At 37.1% G+C, this 18,586-nt stretch overlaps 1 protein-coding gene and 1 pseudogene across 1 annotated transcript; both read right to left on the bottom strand.

The window, feature by feature from the left end:
• Positions 1-1,623: 1,623 nt before the first annotated feature.
• On the bottom strand, positions 1,624-10,428 carry LOC130217611 (E3 ubiquitin-protein ligase TRIM35-like; annotated as a pseudogene).
• Positions 10,429-12,628: 2,200 nt separating this feature from the next.
• Positions 12,629-18,021, bottom strand: LOC130220646 (E3 ubiquitin-protein ligase TRIM35-like). Its single transcript, XM_056452866.1, has 6 exons — positions 17,264-18,021; positions 15,560-15,655; positions 15,115-15,345; positions 15,015-15,037; positions 14,814-14,932; positions 12,629-13,254 (listed from the first exon to the last, which is right to left on the bottom strand). The coding sequence occupies exons 1-6, from the start codon at positions 17,660-17,662 to the stop codon at positions 12,764-12,766; spliced, it is 1,359 nt and encodes a 452-aa protein (XP_056308841.1). The 5' UTR covers positions 17,663-18,021; the 3' UTR covers positions 12,629-12,763.
• Between the last annotated feature and the right edge of the window lie 565 nt (positions 18,022-18,586).

The following is an 18,586-nucleotide window of genomic DNA, read 5'->3' as shown; positions in this document are numbered from 1 at the left end:
TATGCAGATATTCTAACAATCTATCAATAAACACACCTTGTGCTCACGGTCTGCACAGCTGTGGTTTGCTGACTAAATGAAAAACAAGTTGAAAACGGAGAAGCGAAATTTTGGTGCCGTTTTATATCAAATTTAAAGGGGACTAAGGCGATCATTTAGTAGTGTACAGTTCATAAGGTAATCGCTAAAGTTTTAGGAGGGCTGAATGGAAATATAAGAGGGCTAAAGCGACGCCCATACTGTTTTATAATTTTACTTGACCGTTTCAGCGAGACATCGTTCAGCTGATTTGTTGTGGTCTTCGAATAGCTCACGAAATGTTCTCACAGCTGCTGCGGTCGTCAGGGAGCGGGGAATAGCGCAAATTAAACAAAAATGCACCAACTGCAACAAATTAAGATGCGAGTTAAAAAAACAACTGGTATACAGTTAAAGGAGACGCGAATACATATACATTAAGGAAAGTTTAATCACCAAAACAAGTGAGTATACCGAGGGTATGATCCTCAGAAGTCGTAATACCCAAACAGCTCATGGAAAAAAGTAGGCATACTGAGTATACGTGCGTATAGCAAGGACTACACAACTGATTATAACACACTATATTTATTGTTTCTCCATAATTGAAAAAAAACTGACAAACTATTCGTAAGTTTTCAGTCACACAGAGTTTGCATGTAGCACTGTTTACAAAGGGTGTGAAAAGGCACAATCATGCAGTCAAATAGCTTATACGTAGGACATTATTGTACTTGTACTAACATTGTTGTACTAAATTATTGTACTAACATTGCAAGAATTAGATGGTTTGTTTCCAGTCAAGACTTAGAGAAACTTGTTCATGCTTTTATCAGCAGCAGGGTGGATTACTGTAACGGCCTCCTCACTGGCCTTCCCAAAAAGACAGTCAGACAGTTGCAGCTCAACCAGAACGTTGCGGCCAGAATTCTGACCAGAACCAGGAAATCAGAGCACATCACACCTGTCCTCAGATCTTTACACTGGCTCCCAGTTACATTCAGAATAGATTTTAAAGTATTATTACTGCTCTATAAATCACTAAATGGCCTAGGACCTCAATACATAACAGATATGCTCACTGAATACAAACCTAACAGATCACTCAGATCTTTAGGATCAAATAGATTAGAAATCCCAAGAGTTCAGTCAAAGCAGGGTGAATCGGCTTTCAGCTACTAACAGCGCCCCCTGCTGCAGGAATCAGCTTCCAGAAATGATCAGATGTGCTCCAACATTAGGCACATTCAAATCAAGACTGAAAACACATCTGTTTAGCTGTGCCTTTACTGAATGAGCACTGTGCTACGTCCGACAGATCGAACTATTATGTTTTTCTCTTCTTTTTCATTCTTTTATAACACATTTTATCTGTTTTTATGCTTATTTATTTTATTTTTTTACCATTTTTATTATTTGTTTTTATTTCTCTTATACTTGTTTCTTTTATTCCTGTTTATGTAAAGCACTTTGAATTGCCACTGTGTATGAAATGTGCTATATAAATAAACTTGCCTTGCCTTGCCTTGCTAATAACAAGCTGTAACAGAAACGTTTCATTAGAATAACAGACATTAAGTAGACTAGACAGTATAACACACGTTACAATTAACTACAACAAAACTACAATATCAGTATGTATAAGCATATTACAGATAAGAAACTCCAGTTCGAGAACCTTATTTCTGATTAGTTTCAGTGTGTCTGCAGTGCTGAATATCAGTCATGTGATCAGCTGTGGACCAATCACAGACATTCAGATCAACACCACTACATTGCTCTCATTTAACGTCGATTAAATGTTTTAAGCAGTGATGAAAATATGATGAAAGCAGATCCAAATCTACAGCTGTAACATTCTCTTAATTCTGAATGGTCTGATCCTCAGAGGGGAAGACCAACACCAGAAGAAAGGAAAGACAGACTCAGTGAAGGTGGTTGTGAATGTGTGTAGATGTGTGCTTGTTAAAGGATCAGAGAAAGACACAGTTCCTCTGTCACAGTCCAGATCAACTCTCACACGCTTAAGATTCTCTTTAACAGTAAAGCCAGAGCCTATAGAAGTATCATACTGCACACACCAGAAACCAGAGAAAAAGTAAACACGTCCCTTCCTCCGGTTTGATGCTGTAGTTACTCCAAGACTCCAACGATTACCCTTATTCACGTCCACATCCCAGCAGTGTTTTCCTGAGGTAAAACCCTCTGAACCCAGAACAGAGTAATAGTAGTCGAATCTCTCTGGATTATCAGGAGGTCCATTGTGCCCTCCACATCCCTCCACGCTAGTCAGATCATCAGAGAGTTCGAGGTATGGATAAGCAGTGTTTGGGTCTAAAATCACAGGAGCTGAAGAGACACAACCATTTTCCTCTGATCACTGTCAGTGTTGTTAGCTACACACTCATTTTATTATCATTTCAGTGACTTCAGATACAAACATTATATGTGTGATTCAAACATTTGTGTTCAATGGGAGAATTCATTCGATTTTAGAATATAATCAATCAGTTATACACACAACGTGTATCAACACGCCTGATTGATCGATCAATGATTGATGAATATCTAAAATATAATGTTGTGTCTCATGTAGTAATTAATTATTTGTATTTTTGATATGTGAAATCAATTGATCATCTCTTTGTCGTAAGTAATTTAAGCACGTTCTTCTGGTAAACACCTCAGCAAACATGCTGTTTGTATGCAGGCAGCCCACACACATCTAAACAGGCACACACTAGTGGACATTCCCATGAAGCATGGTGTGGGCTAGCCTTAAAACAGCCTGTGAAAACAGTGGCTGTTTCTCAATATGCGTTCTTCAGCGATCACGCGTCCTCGTGTAACGTCATCATCAGCTGCCAAAGTTCAGTTACAATACTCAAGACCGCAAGAATGGAGGACGGGTGAAACTTCCCGGATGTGTTCTTGGTATCGAGGACGCACCGATGCAGACTTGAGCACCGAACTCGCTTTAGAAGATCCAGACGTCATTGCGACTGGAGGTGGGAAGTGCAGCTTTTTATTTAGATTTATTATTAAAGTTCAGAGATAGAACTTATTTATCTTAAGAGTTTCCCTAAATGAAATGGTGAATATAAACATGACCATGAACATCTTAATAAAGGAATAAATACATTAAGGGTGTTTATTTGCTGAAATTCATATTAAAATCTGTATATTTACATTGTGCGACATATATTTATAATGTTTTTATGCACAGTATATATTTTGAAAAGGGGAAAAAACAATAAATCGTTGTATGAATGCTGTAATGTTTAAATAATTAAAAATAAATCGTTGTATGAATGCTGTAATGTTTAAATAATTAAAAATAAATCGTTGTATGAATGCTGTAATGTTTTAATAATTAAAAATAAATCGTTGTATGAATGCTGTAATGTTTAAATAATTAAAAATAAATCGTTGTATGAATGCTGTAATGTTTTAATAATTAAAAATAAATCGTTGTATGAATGCTGTAATGTTTAAATAATTAAAAATAAATCGTTGTATGAATGCTGTAATGTTTAAATAATTAAAAATAAATCGTTGTATGAATGCTGTAATGTTTAAATAATTAAACAATAAATCGTTGTATGAATGCTGTAATGTTTAAATAATTAAACAATAAATCGTTGTATGAATGCTGTAATATTTAAATAATTAAAAATAAATCGTTGTATGAATGCTGTAATGTTTAAATAATTAAAAATAAATCGTTGTATGAATGCTGTAATGTTTAAATAATTAAAAATAAATCGTTGTATGAATGCTGTAATGTTTAAATAATTAAAAATAAATTGTTGTATGAATGTTGTAATGTTTAAATAATTAAACAATAAATCGTTGTATGAATGCTGTAATATTTAAATAATTAAAAATAAATCGTTGTATGAATGCTGTAATGTTTAAATAATTAAACAATAAATCGTTGTATGAATGCTGTAATATTTAAATAATTTTCCATTTAAAATGTGTGAAGGTCACGTGACCATCAGAAAGAACGCAGCATCTCATTTCTCACAGGACGCGTTCTCTGTCCTCGCGGTCTCCCAAGTTCGTTTTCCGAGGACACCTGGCAAGACCGGTCTCCACAAGAACACAAGTCTGTTCTTTGCGTTCTTAGAATTAAGAAACAGCCAGTGTCACTGAGAGATTTCTTAAAGGTGCAGTATGTAAGTTTGACACCCAGTGGTTGAACTGGGTATTGTACTTCTGGATCAAAACACTCACAAGCGCAGGTTGCCAAATTAAGGATCAACAAGGCTGATTTAAATGTTCAACATAAAAGCAACGGCACACAGTAGAAACAAGATTTTCCATATTAAAAGGAAGTTTTTTTTGTCAAAGTTCACTTTGGCCATCCTGCCGACAAAAAAAAAAGGGGGGGGGGTTCGGCCAGAATCACGGTGGCAGAGCAGATAGACCGTCAGGCCACCGAAAGATGTCCCGGTGCTCCCTATGGCCAGTCCGCCCCTGGTATGGATGCTTGGATGGATAGATATGACACATTTCATAATATACAACATTTATGATTGTCACTTACTACCAGTGATGGGAATAACGGCGCTATAAATAAAAATTTAAATAAAATGGCGTTACTAACAGCGATACCTTTTTCAGTAATGAGTAATCAAATGAGTTACTGTTTCCCCTGTTACAACACGATTACTGTTACTGACATTAAATGCGTGTTACTATAATTGAGAACACTGAAGTGGTTTTCATGCGAGCAGCATCTCCCTCAGCCATAGGACCATCTTTCTCTGGGGTGTGTGTGTGTTCGGGTCTGGGGCGGGGCACATAATAATGCCAATCATAAACAGAGTAGAGCAGGTGTTCTCACACAAGTACACGTACAGTCAGTCGCACACACCAACAACCAGGAGTCAGAACGGTGGCAAATCCAACCAGTTCAAAGGTAGCTTTTGCAAACTGGAAATATAAGCACTACTTTTGAAGGTGAAAGGCAAGAATGTTTATGTAAATATTTGGAATATGTATGAATACAATTTGATGGTTGTCTCTCACATTGTCCCTCAACAACATTAGAATAGTGTAGATTAGTGTACAGTGTTTTATATATATATATATTTAGTCATTTGACATTAGATTTTATTTTTAAAGTAATGCAATAGTTACTTTCACTGGTAATTCGTTACATTTATAATTATGTAACTCAGTTACTATTTGTAAGAAGTAACTAGTAACTATTACTAACTACTCTTTTAAAGGAACGTGCCCAACACTGCTTACTACAAACTAAAAGAGTATTTCATTACTAACTTAAATAAGTACTTTAGTGAGACCCTGTCTGTGTGTGAGCAGACTCACAACAGCGGATGATGTCCTGCATCTTCTTCCAGACTCTGTATGTCAGGTTCCCCAAGTAGCGAGACACCTGAATCAAAGCTCCAGAAGGCGTCTGTGGGTCCAGCTGTGAGATCTGGACTCTGGAAGAACATTCAGAAGTCAGAACTGCAGTGGCTTTGGCTTCAGAAGCAGAGAGAGCAGAGACACCAGCAGATCACTCACCTTTCCATTGAGACTGGAAACTCCTGCAAAACAAACACACAACTGATCATCAAGAGCTCAATCCATCATCAATCAATCAATCACTGATCTGAAATCAGACCTTTAGAAAGCAGACGTCATTGGCTTTCAGCATCTCCTCCGTGTCTTTGATTGTGTGTGAAAGAGCTGAGATGTGTGTGTTCATCTCCTCCAGCTTCTCCTTCATCATCTGCTTCTTCTGCTCCTCTTCCTCCCTCAGTGCAGTGATTGCAGCTTCTTCTTCATCTCGGAGAAACTGATGAAGCTTCTCATACTGATGTTTAATCTGATGCTCAGTGTGATCGGCTTGAGTCTGAAAGCAATCATAGTCATATTTAATAATCAACACACAGCATCACATCAACATCCAAAATAAACTCAGATACTCAACATATCACAGATCCAGAAAGATACTGATGTTAAGCATTACACATTACAAAAAACACTTGAATCTATTATACTGCAGCTGCAATGAAAATGACTCACTTTAAAAAGTTCACCTCACCTTAATGTATTGAACGGTTTCCTCAAAGTCTCCTTTCTTTTTTTCATTGTGTTTCAGTTTCTCTTCTAAAGACTTTAGTGCTTTATTGAGCTCCTCCTAGAATTGAACAAATAAAAATATATAAAACACAAATGACTATGAAGAGCAGAGCATGCCTTGATACCATGTCCAGTGATACACTGTATTGCAGGATGGGGAGGTGGGGTGCTTCACTGTACAGTGCTTATGAACATGCGCAATATACTGACACTGAGGAGAAGAAACTTGAATAAAGTCATTATTTCTGTTTCACGTTGACACAAGTATTCTCATAGCTTGGTAATATTCAGCTTGAACCTGGTTAAAGACACATGGTCTTTATTGACAATGTATGATCATTTTAAATTTCAAATCCAGAAAATAGAGTCAGGAATCTTGCTGTCCATGGAGGATGAGATATGAGATCTCTTAATTTGTGTACCGAATAGAAACGAAAGTCTCAGGGGTTGGAAACAAAATTAGGGTCAGTTATTAACCATTCATTCATTCATTTTCCTTCGGCTAAGTCCCTTTATTCATCAGAGGTCGCCACAGCAGATTAAACCTATTCCAGCATATGTTTTACGCAGCGGATGCCCTTCCTGCTGAAACCCAGTACTGGGAAACATCTATACACACTCATACGGCCAATTTAGTTTCAAGAGTTCCCAATTAGAAATGCTTGGCGTTTAAAGCAGGTTTGGAATGCTGTCCTGGGAGAGAACCCTGAGATATTTGAGCCCAGGGCTCCCGCCCGGTCAATAAGCACATCAGGAGATCCGAGATCAGGTAGGTCTCGAGAGCTCCCCCTTTAGAAAAGGGAGGAAAAGGAGAAGATGGGGTGGAAGGGGGGATTTTTCCAAACGAAGATAGAGGAGTAGGAAGAAAATGATCCATTTATAGTAAACTAGGATCACTCTGATTGGATTATTACTGATTACAGATGAGCGGCCAGTCGTGCATCATATCACGTGCTCCTCTCGAAATTAGTTTAAGAAACTTCACTTATTCAATTAACTAAATTGCATGTGTTTGGACTGTTGGGGAAACTGGAACACCCGGAGGAAACCCACACCAACACAGGGAGAACATGCAATCTCCACACAGAAATGCCAACTGGCCCAGCTGGGACTCGAACCAGTGACCTTTTTACTGTGAGGTGACAGTGCTTACTACTGAGCCACCTTGTTAACAAGTAATTAACAATGTAATTTTTATATTTCTGTGAACTACATTTAACATTTATTGCTCAAGGGAATCACTAGCTGTTGTGTTGAGATGGATATTCACTCTTCCCACCAACAATCCCTGCTGGTACAAGGACTCAAACCTGCAGCCTTTGGATCCCAAGTCCAACTCTTTAACCATTAGGCCACAGTTGCCCCTAAACTAACATTCGAACAACCACAAATACAGATCTACACAGTTAACAGTACTTCCAGTCCTTCCACACCAGCAGAGAGAGGTGAAATATTTACTTCACCTCAGAACACTTTCTGGGCTTTGTTCTACACAGATTGCAGCGTCTTCACACACAGATGAAACTGAGTAAAGAACTGTGAATTAATATACGAAGAGTTCAGATGCAAAAGCCGGTAAACGTCGCTTCTGCCAAAAATGAGATAATGGCATTGAGTGAATGCTTTAGGCATCTACAAATAGATTTGCTTCTAATCTTTAAAAATCGCAGCGTCAGCGCATGCAGAAATAACAGTTTGTTGGTAAAAGCCAGTAAACGCCACTTGCCTTTGACAGCAAAATCCGCTATATCTTGAGAACCAATCAGAAGACACGAATCGAATCATATGTTTTCAATATGATACGGCTAATACGCCGGCTTTATGATGAGACATATTCTGCTTTCGATTTCGATCTTAAAAGATGGAGTTTGATAAACTGCATGAGCCTGTCCGACTGTCAGTGAATGGCAAAAATAGGTCTACCTTGTGTTTTATTTGCTAATTTAAGCTATTTTTTAAAACATACATATAATGGATAAAACAATACATTATTTGTATTACTTCATAATATCTATACGTCTGATAAACCTTTTATATGAATGGACAATGCACAGATATTGATGTTTTACAATGTTTTTACTACATTATTTGAATGTACCAAGTTTAGTTTTCAATGTTTACATTGCTCTACTCACATTAAATCTAAATCCCGAATATCAGAGATGACAACAGATTGTTAAGATTTAATGTCAGTTTTAATTAATTGATTAATGGACTTACTTGACAGATTTCATTCATTCATTTTCCTTCTGCTTTTTCTGAGAAGTTGAACATTACATAGTCTATTCTAAGTAAGTGATTTTATGTTTTAGAATAGAGTATGTAATGTTCTCAATAATATTTGTAAAGGAAACACAGGCCCTATATAACCATTTGCATATATTTCAGTTAATATGGAAAGCGAGTGCATGTTTTTACCAAATCTAATATTGGATTTTATTTTAAATGTGTGTGCGTGTAAAACAATATAATCTGCACAAAGAAATGATGTTTTTTTTCTCTAAAGAAGTAGTTCCTCCGCCCCATTGAGAGCGTCATTATGGGCGATTTATGTTCCAACTAACGTGATTCAAATGATGGATCTGCGACAGAGAAACTACAAGTTTTGGGGAACACTCGTCACTACATTGTACTTTTCCCAAACGATGCATCATACTATGATAGTTCAGCCGAGAGTTACGTCGTTGTTTGGGAAACGCACCCCAGATTGTGTTTAGCTTGAAGCTGCGATCACACTGGGCTTTGTGTGTGCGAAATTCTGTCGTACGGCGCTGCGAAAAGGGGCGGAATTAAACAAGATGATTAGAAATTAAAAAAAAGCGAGCGATTGCTCCATGTTTTAAATTTCTGTCCAGAGAGGTCATGTTTTGATCCTCGATTGGTCTCACGCAGTCAAGTGATGCGGTTTCGCAGGTCAGAGTTCACCAAGGTTGAACTTTGCACCGCAGCGACATGCGAAACTTAACTCATGACCCTGCATTTCCGGTCTGACGCATTCGCGTGCGTATGAATAAAAGTCTATGGGAGGAAAAGCCCAGTGTGACCACAGCTTCACTCTGATTGGATTCAGTCTTCAGCGTACATCATGCTCTCTCACTCAGTGTGTGTGTCTGTAAGAGCAGATCATCAAAGCTGAGCTCATTAATATTAACACAACTCATATATGGTCAGTAATGGACCTTCTGATTCTAGGGGTATTTTATGAAGTAATAAAATGAGCTTCTTAAACTGTTTCTGGAGATTATTTGAATTTACCGAAGCCATAAACCTACTATCTAGATATCAGAGAACAGTTTTACTTATTAAATCAATGCAGTTTATGGCACCTTTAAATAACAGCTGATTTAAAAGTTCTAAACGGCTTAGTTTAATTACTAGACAATAACACTGATGGTAACTTTGCCTTATCCGGCAGCCCATTATCCATAATAGCCCATGCGCTGTATGTTTCCTCCCCGGGGTTCATGCATCATGCTTTTACTGCTGTCATATGATAGATCAATAACGTAAGGCAAGTCAGGTGACTGAGACAAATTTGAATGATGCAATGTACATTCCTCATCCTTATGGCTTGGATAAACAGTTGTTATTTTAATAAAGCTGGAAAACAAAATATAAAAGGTAAAATAATATACATCAATTAAAGTTGATAAGGTTGGAGCAGCATCGACTATATATCAACGAAATGCAGCAGCCCAACTTTGGTTGCTTTTTTTTTCGTATTTTTTAAAGATCTAATACAATTTTGCATGAGATGCTGAAAAAAATGAGTATGGGGTAAATGCTTTTTCACAGCACAGTGTATGTGATTATGAATATCAGTGAAATATTGAGAGCTAATATTGAGATATCTGTGTTTATGACCATATACTGTTTTTTATATATGAATGAAGAGAGTCTTGTCTTACCTTGTATGAAGAAACCGCTTCACTGATGGGTCTGAATTTGTGATTGTCGTGTTGTTGTAAAGTAACACACATCACACACAGGCTGTTTGTCCTCCAGACAGAAGAGTTTGAGCTTCTCACTGTGTAAACTGCAGATCTCCTCTGATCCTGATGAACATCTCTCATGTCTCTCCTTCAGGAACAACTCACACAGGTTTTTCAACACTAGATTTATCGGAGCATCATCTCTCGAAGATCTTCTCCTACAAACAGGACACTCCTGATTTTCCTTAGCTCTCCAAAACTGTTGAAGACAGTCTTTACAGAAACTGTGACTACATGATAGAAGAACAGGATTCTTGAAGATTTCACAGCAGACAGGACAAGAAAGATCTTCTGAGAATACATTTAAAGAAGCCATTTTCACAGTTTGAGCTCCAGAAATCTGAATCTTACTTTCACTTTCTGAATGACTTTGCAAAATGAATCACAAAGATTTGCTGTGTGTTCATGTTTCTAAAATTCTTCTTCAAAATGCTTGTCTTTATTCTCCGCTGTCTGCTGATTCCTTTTTAAATCCAGAGTAGAAATGAAGAGAGTCAGTGTGACAGAAGGGAGAAATAATAGGCAGCATCTTCCTGGTCAGAACTGTAGGAGGGCAGAGCTTCTAATCTCATGTGGGTGTGTTAAAACAGACCCAACATCAGGATTTCAGGTTAAAAAAAGAAGCATGTTTAAAATAAACTCACATTGAAACTATGGCCATCAAACATATTGACCATTTAACCGTTAACCAGAAAGATTTTTGACCAGGGGCATCGCTAGACCCAATTTACTGGTGCACGTGCCCCAGTAAAAATCTCCAGTGCCCCTGTAAATGCATTGAGATATGATTTACTTCATATGCAAGTGTATTTATTAAGAGTGGTAATTCCGAAATAAAGACGTTATTCTCTATGTGCAACCGAACCAACGCTGGTGAAAGCAATGTGTTTAATCAAAAACCAAACTGACACATCTCACGCGCTGCTCCTCTGCCGGTGCTAGTCCCGGTAGAGTCCCGGCGCACCAAAAAAGTAAGCTACTTGCTGCTCACGCGCCGCTCATGCGTTGTAAAACCGGCGTAACAGCCTTTTTTTTTTTTGTTTAGCTAGTCGACAAAACTAAAGTTTAAACAATATGACGGTGATCTTACTAAGGATGCCTCCTGATAGATTTTTTTTTTGTATGAAGCAAAAAGGAGGGATGACGAGATGAGGAGGGATTAGGAGTCAGGGAGGTAAAGACTTAATAAACCTCTTTTTAAAATAATAATTGTATAATAACAAGAATACTTTTATTTATAATAAATATTTATAAAAAAAAATATGTATATATATATATATATATATATATATATATATATATATATATATATATATATATATATATATATATATATACTGGTGCCCCAGTAGAGCTTTATGTCTAGCAACGCCCCTGTTTTTAACCAAATAATGGCATCAGTTAAAGAGTTTAAAATATTCTGATTTTATTTTGTAGTTTTGAAGTTGTGCTGATTGCCTCTCATTTGCATCCACACCATAACACCTCCATTTCTTTGCACAAGTGGAGAAAGAAAGCTGCAAATGTAAAACTTCTAAAAACAGTGGTGGACATTTATATGAGAGACAATCCACCTTCTTTGAATATTATTCCTCTCGACTGGTGGAAAGCAAACGAATGGCACTTACTGAGACAGGGCAGTCTAGTGAGACGTTAATTTTAGATTCCTGGGACATCGCCAGAGTTTGTGAGTGATGTAATTTTGAGTATGAAGCGGATTTTTGGAAAGTCTGAGCATCTGGGTTTACCCACTCCAAGCACTATCTAGCACCACTCCATCACAAACACGTATAGTTTTGATTTAATGTACAACCAACAAACCAAAACAAACCACTTCTCGGATCAAAAAGTCTATTGTTGTATTGCATAGCAATATTTGTGGTCTTGTCTCATGAAATTCCATAACAGTTCTTAGGGTCTGATATTATGGAGAGATTAAGCCATCTTTACAATGCGGTACAGGTGAATTAGGTAAGCTAAATTGTCTGTGGTGTATGTGTGTGAATGAATCTAAACCCATTTTCATAAACCCTCTCAAATACAAATTACAAAATACTATTTGAATTAAAATACTTATTTGAAATACATGTATCAGAAATACTGCCTATCCCTGGTTCTAATTTCTCATTTTTAAATTCAGTTCACAAATAAATGTAATTAACTGTTGGATTCTGTAGTCTATATTTTACACATTTGCATCACAGCAAATAAAATACAGAATTTCAGGAAATTATTGACTTCAGTTGAACTCGGCAAACTGCAATGGGCTTGTCAATCCTTCTATTTGATTTGTGAAAAACAAAGTATTCTCAAACCTTTGACTTAATGTTGGCTGACGCCAGGCATGAATCAGTGTGTGAGTGACGTAATCTGCCATGCCACTGTAGTAAGGGCAGCTGAATATGAATATTTAATATAATTGAAAATCGTTCATTTCTTACATATAAAATTGATGATTGACCAAGACAAATGATTCACGATTCAAAATAAATGTTTCAAAATCAAAATCAATCCAAACATCTTTTGATTGATCTGTTGTCTAACTGTGATATAACATTGTCTGTTTGTGTCACAGACATTCAGATCAACAACACTCTCACTCATGCAATGTGGATTATTAATATTGTAAACATGATGATCCAGACCTACCTTTAACTTTGACTTTTGAACGGTAAGATCTTCAGAGAGACAGGAAAATAAAAGAAAGGAAAGACAGACTCAGTGAAGGTGGTTGTGAATGTGTGTAGATGTGTGTTTGTTACAGGATTAAAGAAAGACACTGTTCCTCTGTCACAGTCCAGGTCAACTCTCACACGCTCAAGATTCTGTTTAACAGTAAAGCCAGAGCCTACAGCTGTATTATACTGCACACTCCAGACACCAGTGGTAAAGAAATCCCTTCCCTTCCTCTGCTTTGATGCTGTAGTCACTCCAAGACTCCAGAATTTACTCCCTTTGAGTTCCACCTCCCAGTCGTGTTTTCCTTTGGTAAATCCCTCTGAACCCAGAACACAGCAGTAACAGTCAAGTCTCTCTGGATTATCAGGAACAGGTTGATTTCTCCCACTGTTTCTCACACTGGTCAGATCATCAGACAATTTGAGATATGAATAAGCAGTGTTTGGATCCAGAATCACAGGAGCTGAAGAGGCACAATCAACAGCTGCTTTTAATCTGATGTTCATGTCATGATCAAGAGTGAAAGAAACACAGATTATTATGAATTATGACACTCAAACTGTTGATCAAACATATCAGACATTTTCCTCTTATTTTCATAAGCAGAGTTTAAAAACATCAGATACAAACAGTATGTGTGGTTTAAAAAATCTGTGTCCAACAAGATCAATCAATCGATCGATCGATCGATCGATCGATCGACCAACCGACCGACCGACCGACCGACCGATCGATCGATCGATCGACCAATCAATCAATCAATCAATCAATCAATCAATCAATTTGATATATTTTAATCAAGTAATTGCATTAAGGTCTATTAAAATTGGGTAAAATATATGATAATCTTCATGTTGTGATAAACTAAATGCTCTTCTGATAACTGCAGCTCTTTTTATAAAATAAAAAAAGATCACAGACTTAATACCAATATATGTTTAAATTTGTATGATGACATGTTTATTACAACACGCTTGTATAGTTCAGATTTATAGTTGTTGCATTTTAACATTACAATATAATGATATCATTTTCAAATACATTATTTTATTTTTCATTATGAATATTAGTAAAAACGTGTTTTGGAAAACAGAAAATTTCTTGAGTTGCAATATGAGAATATAAATATATTCAATTCAATTCAATTCACCTTTATTTGTATAGCGCTTATACAATGTAGATTGTGTCAAAGCAGCTTCACATAAAAGGTCACAGTAAATAGGAACAGTGTAGTTCAGTTTGTAGTGTTTAAGTTCAGTTCAGTTGAGCTCAGTTCAGTGTGGTTTAAATCACTACTGAGAGTCCAAATACTGAAGAGCAAATCCAACGATGCGCAGCTCTATAGATCCTGAACCATGCAAGCCAGTGGCGACAGCGGAGAGGGAAAAAAAACTTCACTAAAGGCGGAAGTGAAGAAAAAAAACCTTGAGAGAAACCAGGCTCAGTTGGGCACGATCATTTTAATTTCTCCGCTGGCCAAACGTCTTGTGCAGAGCTGCAGTCTCAGTGGCGGAGGCTGGAAGCTGGCCTCAGCGAAGACTCGTATAAAAAAAAATATATATTTTTTTATGAATTGCACTAAGCAGTTCTCTGAGAATATAATAAAAGTAATAATTTTCTTAATGAACTCCAGAGACTGTCAACATATCATCAATAACACCTTCATAATGAGGAATCTAAAGTTCTATTAAGATTACAATATAACAATCTAATATTAGAGGCTCAGTGTTTCAGTCTGAAGAATCTCTAATGGAGTCTCAAATATATTTCACTTTGACACTGTTTAATCTGTTCTGGAGTTCAGCAGATGAAGAAATGAGAAACTTTATCAAATAAAGATGCATGTTATACATGACAGCATTATTATTATACAGACTGTGACACAGTCCTGGATAAACGGTGGAAAAGTTTGTGTATTGTGATCATCACTTACAACAAACTAAAACAGTATTTTACTACAAACTAGAATAAATACTGCAGTGAAACTCTGACTGTATAGGCAGAGATGTTGTTTAGACTAACTGTAGTGGACGATGTCCTGCATCTTCTTCCAGACTCTGTATGTCAGGTTCCCCAAGTAGCGAGACACCTGAATCAAAGCTCCAGAAGGCGTCTGTGGATCCGGCTGTGAGATCTGGACTCTGGAAGAACATTCAGGAGTCAGAACTGCAGTGGCTTTGGCTTCAGAAGCAGAGAGAGCAGAGACACCAGCAGATCACTCACCTTTCCATTGAGACTGGAAACTCCTGCAGAACAAACACACAACTGATCATCAAGAGCTCAATCCATCATCAATCAATCAATCACTGATCTGAAATCAGACCTTTAGAAAGCAGACGTCATTGGCTTTCAGCATCTCCTCCGTGTCTTTGATCGTGCGTGAAAGAGCTGAGATGTGTGTGTTCATCTCCTCCAGCTTCTCCTTCATCACCTGCTTCTTCTGCTCCTCTTCCTCCCTCAGTGCAGTGATTGTAGCTTCTTCTTCATCTCGGAGAAACTGATGAAGCTTCTCAAACTCGTGTTTAATCTGATGCTTGGTGTGATCAGCCTGAGACTGAAAGCAAACCACAGACATGTTTAATAAGCAACACACATCAGCACCACATCTTAAAAACACAAAATAAAGTCAAAATCTTAACATAAAAGATCTTGAAGCTAACTGATGCTAACAAAAATAATTCACTGGAATCTATTATTCTAAATAAATCAAGTCATAATGGTGTCTCCAGCAGCCTGCAATGAAAGTGACTCTTGATTCTTTTTCTCACCTTGATGTGCTGAACTGTTTTCTCAAACTCTGCTTGCATTTTTTCATTGTGTTTTAGTTTCTTTTGTAAAGATTTCAGGGCTGTATTGAGCTCCTCCTAGAGTTGAAAAAATAAAAACACGAAATTACTGTGAAGAAAAAATAGTGCTAAGATCTTTTAGATCTGTGACTGTGAACAACCGTGATCTTCAATCCCTAAGGTGGCACTGCATCAAGAATCCTCATTTATCTATAAACGATAATCACCGCATGGTCTCAGTATTACTGTGGCAAACCTTTGTCAAGTACTACAATACATAGTTACATCCACAAATGCCAGTGAAAACTTTATTGTGCGAAAAGGAAGCCCTATGTTAACAGTGTCCAGAAGTGCCGTCGGCTTCTCTGGGCTCAGAGGCATCTGGGATGGATCATCACACGGTGGAAAGTCAGTGTGTAGTCACGGTGTAGTGTGGTCAGATGAATCCTCCTGTTGACCTGTCTTCCCCTGAAAATTGTGATGTTTGTGTATGGTCGGGGGTGGGGGGGTTTAATTTCACTATACGGAAGTGTATGTGACAAATATAGGCCTGATTGATCTGTATTCCAGGTATTTTTTATTCCAGGTATTTTTTGGAGAATGGCCGTGTGGTCCAGACCAAAGAAGAAAAGGATCATCCTGACTGTTACCAGCATTGAGTCCAAAGGCCAGGGTCTGTCATGGTATGAGGTTGTGTCAGTGTCCTTGGTAAAGATAACTTTTACTTCTGTGATAGTACAATTAATGCTGAAAAGTACAGAGATTTTGGAGCACAATATGCTGCCTTCTTTTCCAGGGACACCCATGCATATTTCAACAAGACCCCATTCTGCACACATTACAAAGTTCTGGCAGTGGCGGAAGAGGATACAGGTACTTGACTGGCCTGCCTGCAGTCCAGACCTGTCTTTAATAGAGAATGTGTGGCACATTTTGAAGCACAAAATGTGACAACAAAGACCCTGTACTGTTGCCCACCTTAAGACTTGTTTACAGGAAGAATGGGACAAAATTACACCTGTAACACTTCGTCACTTGGTGTCTTCAGTCCCTAAAGATCTTTTAAGTGTTGTTAAAAGGAATGGCAACATTACAAAGTGGTAAAAGCTTTACTGATCTAATTTTATGAAAGATTGGTTGTTGCAAGAACTAAATTTGAAATGCGTGTTTATAGAAAAAAAAAAGCGATAAAAATCACGAGGAACTCATTAAATAGTGTTTGTTGTATTGCTGTAATAAAATACAAGTCAAAGTAAATTTAGAAAACACTACTTTCTTTTTTTATTTATACTGTCCCAACTTTTTCTGATTTGAGGTTGTAAGTACAATGTACTTACTGTGTTCAAAATGTATTGCAGAACACTTCTGATGCTCTTGAGGCGGGATAGGGGTAAGGTTTGGGAAAGGTGTGGTGGAATGGGTAGGTTTAGTGGTGGATTAAGGATTAAATTGTAATTGCACGTAGGTTTTTAATCAAGCAAAAGTACAATGTAAACACGTGTATTTACACAATAAGTACAATTTAACAAATTATTATTTTCAGTATAAGTACACAATAGTTAAAGCCACATATTATAAAGTGTGAATGTTTTATCATGTTGACAAACTAAAGCTGTTCTGCAAAGAAGAATGATATCTGATTTAACTGATATCTGTGTTCATGACCAATTACTTCAATTGTCTTACCTTGTATGAGGAAACCACTTCACTGATAGGTCTGAATTTGTGATTGTCGTGTTGTTTGGAGTCTCTGCACACTAAACACACAGGTTGTTTGTCCTCCAGACAAAAGAGTTTGAGTTTCTCACTGTGTAAACTGCAGATCTCTTCAGATCCTGATGAACATGTCACATTTCTGTCTTTTAGAAACAACTCACACAAGTTTTTTAACACAAGATTAACTGGAGGGTCATCTCTTGAAGATTTCCTACAAACAGGACACTCCTGAGTTTTCTTGGTTCTCCAGAACTGTTGAAGACAGTCTTTACAGAAACTATGACTACAAGATAAAAGAACGGGATTCTTGAAGATTTCACAGCACACAGGACAAGAAAGATCTTCTGCAGAAACATTTAGTGAAGCCATTTTCGCTGTTTGAGCTCCAGGAAACTGAACCTTGCTTTCACTTTCTGAATGACGTGTTAAAAATTACTCACAAAGATCTGCTGCCTATTCAGAAATAAACATCTCAAAATTGCTTCTTGAAAGTATTTGTTGTGTTTGTCTTCATTCTCCACTGATCTCTGATTTGTAAAATCCAGTATAGAAATGAAAAGAGTCAGTGTGACAGAAAGCAGGAATAATATGTCAGTCTTCCTGGTCAGAGCTGTAAGAGGGCGTATCTCTGATCTCCTTTAGGTGTGATAAAACAGGTCAAACAACATCAGGATTCCAGGTTAAGTTTTAACAAAACTTATTCAAAATTAACTCAAATTGAAACTATTTTAAACATAATACTACAAAATCTAGAATAAAAGTAAACTAGATATTAAAGTTTGAGGACAAACTTTATGGTGGCTTGAAAAGCCGAGTCTGAATTAGCATGTTACTAGCATGAATTAGCAAGTAACTAGCATGATTCTAACATAAATTAGCATGTAACTAGCATGATTCTAGCATGAATTAGCATGTTACTAGCATGTTTCTAGCATGAATTAGCATGATTCTAGCATGAATTAGCATTCTACTAGCATGTTTCTAGCATGAGTTAGCATGTTACTAGCATGATTCTAGCATGAATTAGCATGTTACTAGCATGTTTCTAGCATGAATTAGCATGTTACTAACATGTTTCTAGCATGATTTAGCATGTTATTAGCATGATTGTAGCATGAATTAGCATGTTTCTAGCATGAATTAGCATGTTATTAGCATGATTCTAGCATGAATTAGCATGTTACTAGCATGATTCTAGCATGAATTAGCATGTTACTAGCATGTTTCTAGCATGAATTAGCATGTTACTAGCATGATTCTAGCATGAATTAGCATGTTACTAGCATGATTCTA

Source organism: Danio aesculapii, chromosome 3 (assembly GCF_903798145.1).
Source record: "Danio aesculapii chromosome 3, fDanAes4.1, whole genome shotgun sequence".
Taxonomy (NCBI): domain Eukaryota; kingdom Metazoa; phylum Chordata; class Actinopteri; order Cypriniformes; family Danionidae; genus Danio; species Danio aesculapii.
The sequence above is the reverse complement of the archived record's forward strand: the minus strand, read 5'-3'. Positions and strand labels throughout refer to the sequence as shown.

Excerpts from the sequence above, each read along its gene's own strand:
- LOC130220646 (XM_056452866.1), bottom strand. The coding sequence starts at position 17,662 with ATGGCTTCACTAAATGTTTCTGCAGAAGATCTTTCTTGTCCTGTGTGC. Across the intron at positions 14,933-15,014 it reads TTTCCAGTCTCAATGGAAAG|AGTCCAGATCTCACAGCCGG; the intron begins GTGAGTGATCTG and ends ATGTTCTTCCAG. Across the intron at positions 13,255-14,813 it reads GCAGGACATCGTCCACTACA|CTCCTGTGATTCTGGATCCA; the intron begins GTTAGTCTAAAC and ends GTGCCTCTTCAG.